This window comes from Astyanax mexicanus, chromosome 3 (assembly GCF_023375975.1).
Source record: "Astyanax mexicanus isolate ESR-SI-001 chromosome 3, AstMex3_surface, whole genome shotgun sequence".
NCBI classification, from domain to species: domain Eukaryota; kingdom Metazoa; phylum Chordata; class Actinopteri; order Characiformes; family Acestrorhamphidae; genus Astyanax; species Astyanax mexicanus.
In genome coordinates, this window is record NC_064410.1 from 59980748 (window position 1) to 59993039 (window position 12292).

The following is a 12292-nucleotide window of genomic DNA, read 5'->3' on the forward strand; positions in this document are numbered from 1 at the left end:
TATATATATATATATATATATATATATATATATATACACAAACAGTAGTCCTCAAGAAATACAGTAATTATTAGCAATAGTCTTATAGTCTTCTTATCAATAATAAACACATGTAGTTTTAATATGTATTAATGTGTATTATTTCAGTAATCCAATTCAAAATGAGATACTATATATTATATAGATGTATTAAACGCAGAGTGATCTATTTTAAGCCTTTATTTCTTTGATTGTTGATGATTATGACTTACAGCCAATGAGAACCCAAAGATTTAGTGTCTCAGAAAATTTTAATATTATATATAAGACCAATAGTTACTTTTGGCAGTGTGGGCAGAGTGCCAAATCCTGCTGGAAAATGAAATCCACAGAGGGAATCATAAAGTGCTGTAAGGTTCTTGCCTACAGCCAATGCACGGCCAGTTTAGCGTCTATGTACTTCATATATATATATGTCTATCTATGGTTGTTCTACCACTGTACGCATATTTTAATTTCAGCATTAGGGTTCCCTGCCTTGGCACACTTCAGGATCCGACTCAGCTAATTAATAAACCATTAACAAAAGTAGTTGATAACACCACTGTATTCCAGTGAGCTTTCACATCATGTGGTAGATTGGGGTTCAATTCCAGGTCTGGGTGACTGAATGCTGCTTTACACCAATAAGAGTCCTTGAGCAAGACTCCAAACACTACATTGGCTCAACTCTATAATAGATATAACCATGTAAGTCGCTCTGGAAAAGAGCGTCAGATAAATGCAATGAATGTAAATGTAGGTAAATAGTAGGTGTGCTAAAGCAGGAAACTCTCTAAAAAAGCTTATTTTCTTATTATTTTAACAGTGTTTGGTTCAATCAAGTTGTGTTTCTGTTGGTTTAATTTGCAGTTCATTTTGTTTGTCTGTGTTTAAAAAGAGGAGAGTTGCTCAAACCTTATAATCGTAACAGTTCATATAAATTATGATAAAAAAATCAATGACTAATCTGATTGAGATCCCAAAGCACAGCCAGCACTCCCATTAACAAGTGAAGACAGTCAACAGTCAAAAGCCTATATAAAGATCAACTATCCAGCCCTCCTTTAAGCTCCTTTGTGCTTCTCTCCTTCAGGTGTCATGCTCTAATAGTCTGACTGTAACGCCCAGCTCAGGAAGCACCAGTTCATTGTCCCCAATTGGACCCATCGGCAGGCCCAAAAGCTTTACTAACGGTAGCTTATGTTCAGAGTCCACCACGTCCAGTGTTTCCTCTCCGACGTCTAACTATCCCAAAGCTCCGGGCTTTGAGCGCGAGGATCAGGTACTCCACGACTCGCTTCTCTTTCCGAACTTTCTGAACGGGCCTTTTTTCCTCCAGAACCGCAGGCGAGCCTGTGCAGGGCGGGACTCGCGCTGCACGGCCTTCTGTTCTCTTTCAGTTCTGGTTCTTCACTTATTTGCTGCTCATTCACTTAATTACTGTTTTATTGATTTATGTATGTGTTTATTTGCTTGCTTATATGTTATTTCCCATTTGTGTGTGTGTGTGTGTGTGTGTTTGTGTGTGGGTCCAAGAACGGAGCTTTATATTTATGCAGAATGGATTTATTGTCTGTTGTACTGTACACATCATTGACTGACCTTCCAATACCCAGTGTTCTTTATACACTGACATGCCAGATATCATGACTATAGTGCTTATAGTTCCTAGTATGATGTCCCGTGACTTTTGCCACGTCCAATGTAAGGTTAGGAGCACTGCACTGAGCTGTGGAATATGTAGACGGGGTCTCCTGCATTGAATATAGATTATAGATATGTGATTTCTGATTTTCAGAGCTAATTCTAGGGCTTTTTTTTTTACACAGCATATGTTCTTTTTCTGACAATATATATCATGATATTAAACAATGCAGGGCACATGACGTCACCAGCACTCAAAACCTGAATAAACCAGCAAAACAACAGTAATCAGGCATTTACATTTCTTTTTAAAGGGTAAATTCAGCTGTAACTGGAAATATCTGTGCAAAACTGTGCTGGACAGCTTTCCACAGGTGCATTTACAAGCACGTGCCCAACCATGTGGATGGAGGCCATGCCGTTACCTCCTGTTTACTCCTGCACCGGTAGCTAATGCTGCTGCACCTAGCCTTAGTGGAAATCTGTAAATCCAAGCTTACTGTATTATAAATAGAAGTGCTTTACTCACCCAAATAAACGGTTTTCAGGAGAGAAATCTGTGTAGATTAACAATTAGCACTTGTTTGACTTTTTAAACATTTACTTAGCTTAACTTTACTTAACTTAACTTTAGTTAGTTACCACCCACCACCACCCAGTGGCGAGACCTGCTGTATTAGAATGAAAACATGGAGACACCCATGTTGCTTACTAGTCTCCCTTAATGCGCCTTATAATCCGGTGTGCTTTATACTCCAAAAAAATACAGTAGATTTATTAATTGCTCGTTTTGTCTGCTCTTTTTCCTGTAGATAATTAGCAAAACAATAGGGATTAAGTGCTTTGCAGGGGATTAAGAGATCGGTTTCTTTACGAAAAATAATTGTAGCTTTAGCCATTCTATCCATTCTGTTAAATACCCGCAAAATTTCAGAAGTGGAACGTCTCATCCATCTGCACTCACTATTAGACCTCACTCCAACTCCCATAATCCCCTATTCCATAATCACATTACTATGAGCAGGCTAGCCAGTGTTCAGTCAGCCTCACTCACAAGATAGCACCTCACAACTTATACAGGTATGGTTGTTCCCAAGCCGTACCGTGAGGTAACACTTCATGATCAGTTTACATAATGCTGTCCCATGACTTTTGGCATGTCGGTGTATTTCATAAATCAATAATTTATATAAAGATTATAAACACTATAACTAATGTTTTAATATATACAGAGTCTTATGCAAATGTTTGGGCACCCAACACCTTTTAACCTAATTTGCACTTAAAGTTAAATCCAAATGAATGCAATCAAATCCTCACATCAAAGCTTAACAACCTAGCAGAAGATCTTATCTGGACACTGGATACAGTTACTCCAACAAAAGCAGGATACTTTTGTCTTTATTTTGAATTTATTCATTGAATATAATAAAAAAATAAAATGACATTTGACCAGGTGTGCCTGAATCTGTGTATAAGACTATATATGAGAATAAGGTTTAGCACATCTGGATTTTATTAGTGTTTTATCACTGATAATACAGTGAGGTTTCATCCTAATTTAATTCAAGCTAATTTCCTCATTAGCCTATTTTAGGTTACATTCACACAGCAGGTAAATGTGACCTGAATCCGATCTTTTACATACAAAAAAAAACAACACATTGAATCTGAATTTCCCATGCATATTTGATTTGTGGCTTTGCGACTCTGCCTAAATAATTTGACTGATGCTTTTCTGACAATAATATTAATAGAAGACTCGTGTCGCAGCTACGCGGTGTTCCTAATAAATTGTCAGAACACATCTACAGATCACTACTGCTGCGTCAAAGGATAATAAAATAATAAAAACCTGAACGGAGCTAAATAACATGTCTATTTCAGCGGGCTGGAGTGAATTTTTCAGTGATAATCTCAGCTACTGTCTGAACTCATTCATAGCTCTAAAGATTTTGATTTATTATCCTGGATTAAAGTGAAACTTAACGTGAAGCACTGCTCTATCACTTAAAAAGCACAATGCATACAGACAGTGTTCAGATATGTGTGTAAATTCTGTACGTTTCACCTGATACAGTCCCTGTAGTCCAGTATACGGGCTTTTGTATAGACACACTGTAGGTAATGAGCATAACAATAGGGGGTATACAAAAATAATTGGAGCTTTAGCCATTCTAGACTGCACAATTTCAGAACTGGAATGTGATAAACTCAGCTACTGTCTGAACTCATTTATAGCTCTTGATATTTTAAATTATGATTGTGGATTAAAGTGAAACTTAACGTGAAGCACTGCTCTATCACTTACAAAGCACAATGCATACAGACAGTGTTCAGACATGCGTGAAATGTCTGTACATGTCTCACCTGATACTTTTGCTGTAGTTTAGTAAATACATTTTGTGTGTACTAGACAAACTGTAGGTAATTAGCATAACAATAGGGAATAAACAGAAAATAATTGGAACTTTGGCCATTCTAGCCTGCACAATTTCAGCTACAGACTGAACTTATAAATTCATAGCTTTTAAGATTTTGATTGATTATTCTGGATTAAAGTGAAACTTGACGTGAAGCATTGCTCAATTGCGCATGTGTGTCACTAATAAAGCACCATGCTTTCAGACAGATGTCAGATATGGGTCACATTAAAAAGATTAAAAGTGTGAACAGCCTAAATATAATTTCGGAATTGATCAGAAAATCAGATTTGGGCCACTTTTACCTGCAGTGAGAACGTATCCTTAGTCTTTTCCATTAGGTAATGGCACAGAGTTAACAGAAGGGATCCTGTAACGGCATGAGGTCATGTGATGGTATATGCTGTCTGATTATGATTCCAGGCAAAGAACCTGAAAGGCCAGTGTGGAGAAAACAATCAGAAGTTAATGGACCAAGATAAGCAGGTAAATATTTATAATCCATCTTTATCTACACGATACAGACAGCAGCTCTAGATTCAGACGAGGGCGGGGCTGGCTCAGTGGTTAGAGCTCTAGTTTAGGTTATAATTATGGGTTTGATACCCTGGGTTCTTAATAGGTTCCCACTGTTGGGCCCTTGGATAAGATTCTGAACCCTTTCTACCCCAGGGGTACTGTAGCATGTAGCTGACCCTGCACTTTTTGGATCTAAACATGGTGATCCCATTCTAATTTTAGATCTTTTAATTCAGTGTTTTTATTTATTTTATTTTTGACTATAAAGAAACTTAAAAGTGTTAAACAAACCGAAATACTCTGCGAAGAAGCATTTAGATGCTCTTATTTGGGGAGCTCTTAACTTGTGGATTCTGAGGCTGGTAACTCTAAAGAACTGAGGTAGAACAAACAGACAAATGCATTCATTGCATTTGTGGTAAAAAATTGATAAAAGCTAATAGTGCTGCACATTTTGAAAGCATTTTTTCATAAATGTTTGTTAAATATTTATATGATTTATGTGATTAATATAATCCACCAAATTTTATTGTATCATTGTAATGTTTATTTACAGTTTTTCTTTTTTTTTTTTCTGATTTTAGGGTCACGATTTGATTCGATTCTCGATTTTTTTTTCTTTTTTTTCAGCAGAGAGGTCTATGCCAGTTTTAGATTAGTCTATGGTCAGTCATTAGTTTGATTAATCAAATTTACAATATCTTATTTCAAAAGGTGGGCTTGATATAAGTGATGCAAAGTGATACAAGTGATCTGTAATACACCACATTAGACACTTATGGTCAAATTAAAATAATTTTATTAAGATATATATGTAATGCCATCTAGTGGCTTTTTTGGTAGCAGCAGTGTGCACTATTAAAACAGCAATGTGCAACATAATAAAATAAATAATAAAAAATACAGGAACAGTCATGTACAAAATAATAGAACAATTAGAGCCTTAACAAACTGAACTCTATCCTACTATAACAGTTAAACATGAAAAATAAGACTTTAAGACTTTTTCGGTCCCTGAGAATGACAAGTTTTTTTCTTTAACAAAGATATATTATTAACTTTATCTGAGAGAAAGATGCTCCTTAAGGTACCAAAACTATTAACATATTTGAGGCTAGACAAAACAACTGTTATTTTTATATTCTGATATCTGATATTTTGAGCAGTGTGTATTATGAATGCTTGTCCTGCAGTCTTGCCTGTGATTTGAGGAGCTTTTTTCAGGAAAATCAGCTGTTATTAATGTCTCTCTGCAGAGGGAGTTCTCTGTGGTGAACCCGCTGGCGTCCAGCATCACGTCGAGCATCACCTCCAGTTTGGCTTCCAGCATCGGCTCTGACAGCTCCTCACCCACCACCTTATCCACCATGAACGCCAAGGCAACCCCGTTCTACCCAGGGAGCAATACGGTGGAGTCGGTGATCGGTAAGTGATGCTCCCGGCTCTGACTCCTCCCTCACCCCTTCTTCTCTCTGTGTGGGTCCCTCCCAGTGTGAAATATCCAGCCTGAAGCGGGGAGACGCTTCCAGGCTTGGGCTGGTCTGAGGGGCAGTGTGTTAGGGGGGCATGCTGGGTGTGTGTGTGTGTGTGTGGAAGTGGGTGTGTATAAGTGTGTGTGTGTTAGCTTGGCTAAGGCTTTAGCAGCAGATTAGCAGCCGGCGAGTGCACAGACGCTGTGGAAGAGCTGTGGCAGACAGTGAGTCAGCACTGTGCTGGGGGGGGGGGGGGGTAGGTACCAAGCTGCTTTTTCCTGCGTTTATCTGCCAGACTCTGCATATGAGATTATTTAACTTTAAGCGTTGAAGTTGTTAGAATCTGCTTTTCTATCTTATTTAAAGTAGAAAAATAAGTTTCATTATTATTAGACCGTTTCTGACAGTTGTAATTGTTGCATTCCACCTTAAATGATGCAGACGTTACATGCTGGTGCTAATACATGTGCAGTAGGGGTGTAAGAAAAAATTAATTTTATATTGTATTGAGATATTTTGCTGGAAAATACAGATAAAAAAATGTATTGATTTTTGCTATTTATAGGTTTATGTTTGAATAAAATGAACATTGTTGTTTTATTCTATAAACTACAGACAACATTTCTCCCAAATTCCCAATACAAATATTGTCATTTAGAGCATTTATTTGCGGAAAATGAGAAATGACTGAAATAACAAAAAAAGATTTCAGACCTCAAATAATGCAAAAAAAAATTTCATATTCATAAAGTTTTAAGAGTTCAGGAATCATCAATATCTGGTGGAATAAACCCTGATTTTTAATCACAGTTTTTTTCATGCATCTTGGCATCATGTTCTCCTCCACCAGTCTTACACACTGCTTTTGGATAACTTTATGCTGCTTTAATCCTGATGCAAAAATTCAAGCAGTTCAGTTTGGTGGTTTGATGGTTTGTGATCATCCATCTTCCTCTTGATTATATTGCAGAGGTTTTCAATTTGGTAAAATCAAAGAAACTCATCATTTTTAAGTGCTCTTATTTTTTTTTCCATGGCTGTATATACACATGTATATATTTATATATATATATCATCAGATATTAACAATGCTTAAAGGACATCGACTCAACTGTAGCACTTATTGATTTCGTATTATATTTATTTTTTTGTTTTCCAATACTGTATTGATCTTCAGAAACACAGTATTAATTTGTAATTATTAGTTCAGATGTAAAGGTTGGGGTCAGAAGTGGTCATATTATATTATATTATATATATATATATATATATATATATATATATATATATATATATATATATATATATATATATATATATATATATATATATATATATATATATATATATGCATTACACACTACTTCTGTACGTGTCCGTGTCCAAGTTATTATTCCTGGAAATGCTTGATTGCATTATTTTTATATGGTCTGAACTCTACAGCTGTGTTATGTTATGTTTTTCCTGCGTCTCTCTGCTCAGGGTCTGCACTCGACCTGAATTTCAGTGACATCAATGTTGCCTCTCTTGATAAAGAGCTAGAAGACCAAGACAATAATGGCCTTGGTTTAACAAGTAAGCAGAATTTTTACAGTTCTAAGAATGTCAGTAAACTTGTAGTAGTTTAACTACAACGTAGTTTATCTCACAGGATTTTCACCTACAAATACAAAACTAAATTTCTAAATTCCCTTCAGGATTAATGAAGCATTTTCTATCCCTCCATCTATCCTTCCAAACTAGTCTCTCAATCTATCACTTCAGTCTATCCCTCCATCCATCATCCCTTCCTCTAATCGTTATTTATCCATTCATCAATCCATCTACCCTTCAGTCTACCCCTTCATCCATCCCTCCAATCTGTCCCTCCAACCCATCCCTCTCCAATAGCAATCCATCCATCCCTTTCCAATCCGTCCCTCCACGATATTCCTCCAACCCATCCCTCTCCAATCGCAATCTATCCATCTATCTCCAATTGCCTTCCATTTATCCTTCCATCCCCAGTCTCATCTAACGATTCATCGCCAGTTGCCTTTCATCCATCCATCCATCCAATTCCAACCGCCTTCCATCCATCCCTATGCAGTTGCCTTCCATCCATCCAACCCTCTCCAATCACTGTACATCCATCCATCCATCCATCCATTTATCCCTCTCCAATTGCCTTCCACACATCCATCCTATTTCAGTTGCTTTTCATCCTTCCATCCCTTCCTCCAATCGCAATCAATATTCCTCTAATTACAATCCATTCATCCCTTTCTCCATTCGCAAGCCATCCATCCATCCATCCCTTTCTCCAATTGCATTCCATTCATCTATCCATCTTCAATCACAATCTATCTATCCATCCATCCATCCATCCATTCATCTCCTGTTGCCTTTCATACATCCATCATCTCTTCCTTTAATTGCTGTCTATTTATCCATCCATCTCTTCTTCTAATTGCAATCCATCCATCTCTTCATTTCTTCAGTCACAGTCCATCTATCCCTCTTCAAACACCATTCATCCATCCTTCCCCAGTTGCCGCACATCCATCTATCCATCTGTCTCCAATCACATTTCATCGATAAATATAAATGTTCAGTCCATCCCTACGTTTGACACAGTTTGACTTGTTGATTTAAATAAATGTGATTAATTTGGTATCTTCTTTTCTGTGCAGGTCAGAGGTTACTAGGCGGTTCTGCTCCGGTTAACATTCCCGGTTCTCTGGCTCGATCCTCCTCTCTGCATTCGTCCTCCTCTCTGTCCGCCTCCCCCCTCAGCTCCCTGTCCCAGTCCTTATCCCAGTCCCTGCTGAGCGGAATGGCCCCTCAGCAGAGCCAGAGCCAGGCCGTCAAATCAGAGCACGGCCTTCTGGGGACGCCCACGTCCACCCAGAACTCTCTAGGTAGGAAAGACCTCACACAATAACGCTTATCGAATTTCCTTAATAGTTAACTGTGAGTCTGTGAGCTGTCTCTGAGGACCTCCTAACCAGAAAATCGATTCACTTAATCACTTAAAAGCAGCAGAAAGACAAAGCATTTAACTCTCCTGTTACATTACAGATCAAATTGACGCATTTTAAAGTTTGAAAATCTAGGAAAAATAGTTTTCAGTATGAAACTTCTTCTGCTTGCCTTAATTATTGCAACGTATAATATGAAAATGGTTCATCTCACATATTTACAACCACCCCCTGCAAAAAAAAACAAAACCTAAAAACTAAATGTTTTAATGATGTGTAAAACTATCGTGTTTTATATGTTGGTCTTTCAAAAGTAATAGTGAAATAAGAGTGAAACCTTTTAATAAAAGTTTTTTTTAATGAAAAATGAGTGAATTATCCTGATTGAACCATTACCTGTTGCCATTACCATTACCACTGCACTAAATATTAATAGAATAATTAGTAATGGAGTTAGTAATTAAATATTCACATTGCTTGTAAGGATATTTTTGGTTTCAGACATAATTTTGGATAATTAAACATGGATAGTCAAACTAACCAAGGAACAAAGACATTTAAACTGTAAAATCAGCTGATATTTGGTAAATTATCATGTGATCTGTGTGGTGTTTGGACGCTTTTGAGAACTGTGGTGCATTTTCGAGAACCAGCCCATGTTTCCACCAGTTGTAGTGGAACCTTTAAAACATCACACAATTTGTCACCAACAGAGGGCGCTCCACAGTGGAGGTGCTCCTGTACAAATAGACACACCCACAGATGAGCTGTTTGAGCTGAAGAACCAGGTAATCCTCGGTTCCCGCTGTGAACAAACGTTCCTAATTCCGGAACCTACATTTGTTGTCGGAAATGCGCCGAACCGGTTAAACATTAGGTACTAAAACCTGGTGGAAAAACGCTTATAGTGAATCGGCTCATAAATCGAGTGCAAATCAGAAGCAGTGATTCAAAACATTGTTTAGAAGCCCAGGCTCTGAGCTGCATGTTGGTTATGGTGAACATCCTAATGGTTGTTTTTAGGGCTGCATGATATATCGTTTAATCATTGTCATCGTGATGTCCGCATGCTCAGTAGTCACATCGCAGGACGTGCAATATCACTTAAGGCAATTAAATAAAAGACGTCATGTTGCAATGTTTTGATTCTTGATACAAGAAGTACAGTAGATACACAGCGCTGTCTCTGTGTCCGTGTGAGTGACAGGCTGCCTGAGATGCGCGAGGGGGAGGGAGAGGAGTAAACACGAGGTAACCGCATGGTCCCCATCCACATGGTTGGGCACGTGCTTGTAAACGTGAGCATGTGTTGAAAGCTGTGCACCTCAGTCCAGCACAGTTTTGCAGTGCAGATATTTCCAGTTACAGCTGAATTCACGCTTTTAATCCCAGAAAACGGCCTAATTTACATTTTAAAAAGTCATTTAAATGCCTGATTAAAGGGCTGATTACTGTTGTATTGCTGTTTTCCTCAAGTTTTGAGTTGAGCTCTGCGCTGACTCAGCTCTTGATTGGTCCGGAGGCGAGACAGCACGCAGCTGGGGGTGGGGCTGGTGACGCCATGGGCTGTGCATTGTTTAATATTGTGATATATATCGTCAAAAAAGAACGTTTGCAGTGTAATTTTTTTTTTTATATCATGCAGCTCTAGTTGGTTTGAACTTCTCCTGTTCATTCTTCTTGTGTTCGGCAGGTTTGAACGGCGGTACAGGAAGTATTTGGGATTTTGTGAGCGGCAGCCTCTCGCCCAGCCCGTCTCCCGTATTCAGCAGCCTCAGCTCCAGCATGGTCGGCTCCAGCAGCGCTGACCTGGGCCGCCTCCTGCGGGAACTGGACGAGGCCAAGCGGAAGATCAAGCAGTGGGAGGACGCCTGGCACCAGGTCAAACAGGTCAGAACTGGAGCTCAAATTATTCCAGACTAAATCAGGTTTATAGCTGAATTTTATCCTCTGCCTTTAAGCTTCAGGATTTCTGAGTTTATTCTTGGTGTATTTATGCAGTAGAACTTCTTCTAAGTAGCACATTTTAGCTTGTTTTTCTGTAATGCTAAGCTAGCTGTGAGGGAAAGACAGCACAAATGAGAGCGAAAGAGAGAGACAGAACGAGCGCCTAACCCTGCGATCACACTGGAAAGCGACAGGCACAGCAACGGGTGCAACACTCCTGTGCACATTAGTTCCGCGTAATATTAATTGGTTCCACAAGTCTCCTATAAACTGCATGCGTTTAGGCGAACCATCGTACCGTGACAGTTCGGAAAGAATACACGTATCGTTACGCCCCTACCAGAAACCCAAGGATGCTTTACAACTTACGGGTTTTTACACACAACCATTTATACTCGGCACTCATCTAAACATCGGTGAGAAGTGGCAGCCAATAGCGCACAGCGTACTCTCAACCGAAAACAACCGTCCACTTGGAGGACAGAGCACCAATCCATATATGGGCACACGGTCATACATACATTTTTTATGCATTCACACAATTATATACAATACACTTACCTATACATAAATATACAAATCAATTTAGACTAAATAGATACATTTTTCTGGGCAATTTACCTGATCTCCTTGTTTTTTGGACTGTGGGAGGAAACCAGAGTCCCTGGATGAAACCCACACAGACACGGGGGTTAACATGGAAACTCCGCTCAGATAGAGATTTGAACCCAAGACCCCAGCGCTGGGAGGCGAACATGCTAACCACTATGGCCCAATCCCATTTTAACCCTTGGCCTTACCACTTACCCCTACCCCTTGTTTTTGAGTATAACCCCTCATCTTGGAAGTTGGAAGTTATAAGGGGAAGGGGTGAAATCCTCCACCCTAAGAATTGGGACGACCCTTCAAGCACATGACACGTCATCAGGAGCGCTCAGTAAAGTTCAGTAATGTAGCTGCTGCAGGTTAGCTAGTTAACTTTAGGGCTTTATTGTGTTATATGTGTTCAGAAAGGGGGGGAGATGGTGCAGAAATGAATTACAATTGTCTATTTCTTCATTTCTCTGTGACGGGGAGCTGAAATTAGCTTTGATTAGCTTTAATTTTATTTTACTTTTTCGTTCCACCCTAAATACTGCAGCCCCTGCTGCCTGTTGCACCATTTTTAAGGTGGAACTGAAAAGTTAGCTAGCTAGAAAGCTACTGACACAAACTACTAGCTACTATCTTCTTTTTTCTTTATGCTTGTTATGAAGAATTTGGCCATAAAACATTAAAACTACACATTAAACTCTTGTATTATAGT

The 12292-nt window shown here is 38.7% G+C and overlaps 1 protein-coding gene across 2 annotated transcripts in view; it reads left to right on the forward strand.

Annotated features, from left to right (window-relative positions):
- Positions 1–12292, forward strand: part of unkl (unk like zinc finger) — a 44782-nt gene that overhangs the window by 29479 nt on the left and 3011 nt on the right. Inside the window, exons 9-14 of one of the 2 annotated variants that reach the window (XM_022666669.2) lie at positions 1115–1303; positions 4512–4574; positions 5864–6032; positions 7562–7654; positions 8752–8979; positions 10733–10929. In XM_022666669.2, coding sequence (XP_022522390.2) covers positions 1115–1303; positions 4512–4574; positions 5864–6032; positions 7562–7654; positions 8752–8979; positions 10733–10929 — 939 coding nt within the window. The remainder of the gene's footprint in view (positions 1–1114; positions 1304–4511; positions 4575–5863; positions 6033–7561; positions 7655–8751; positions 8980–10732; positions 10930–12292) is intronic. The other variant, XM_022666670.2, reaches the window with a different exon arrangement.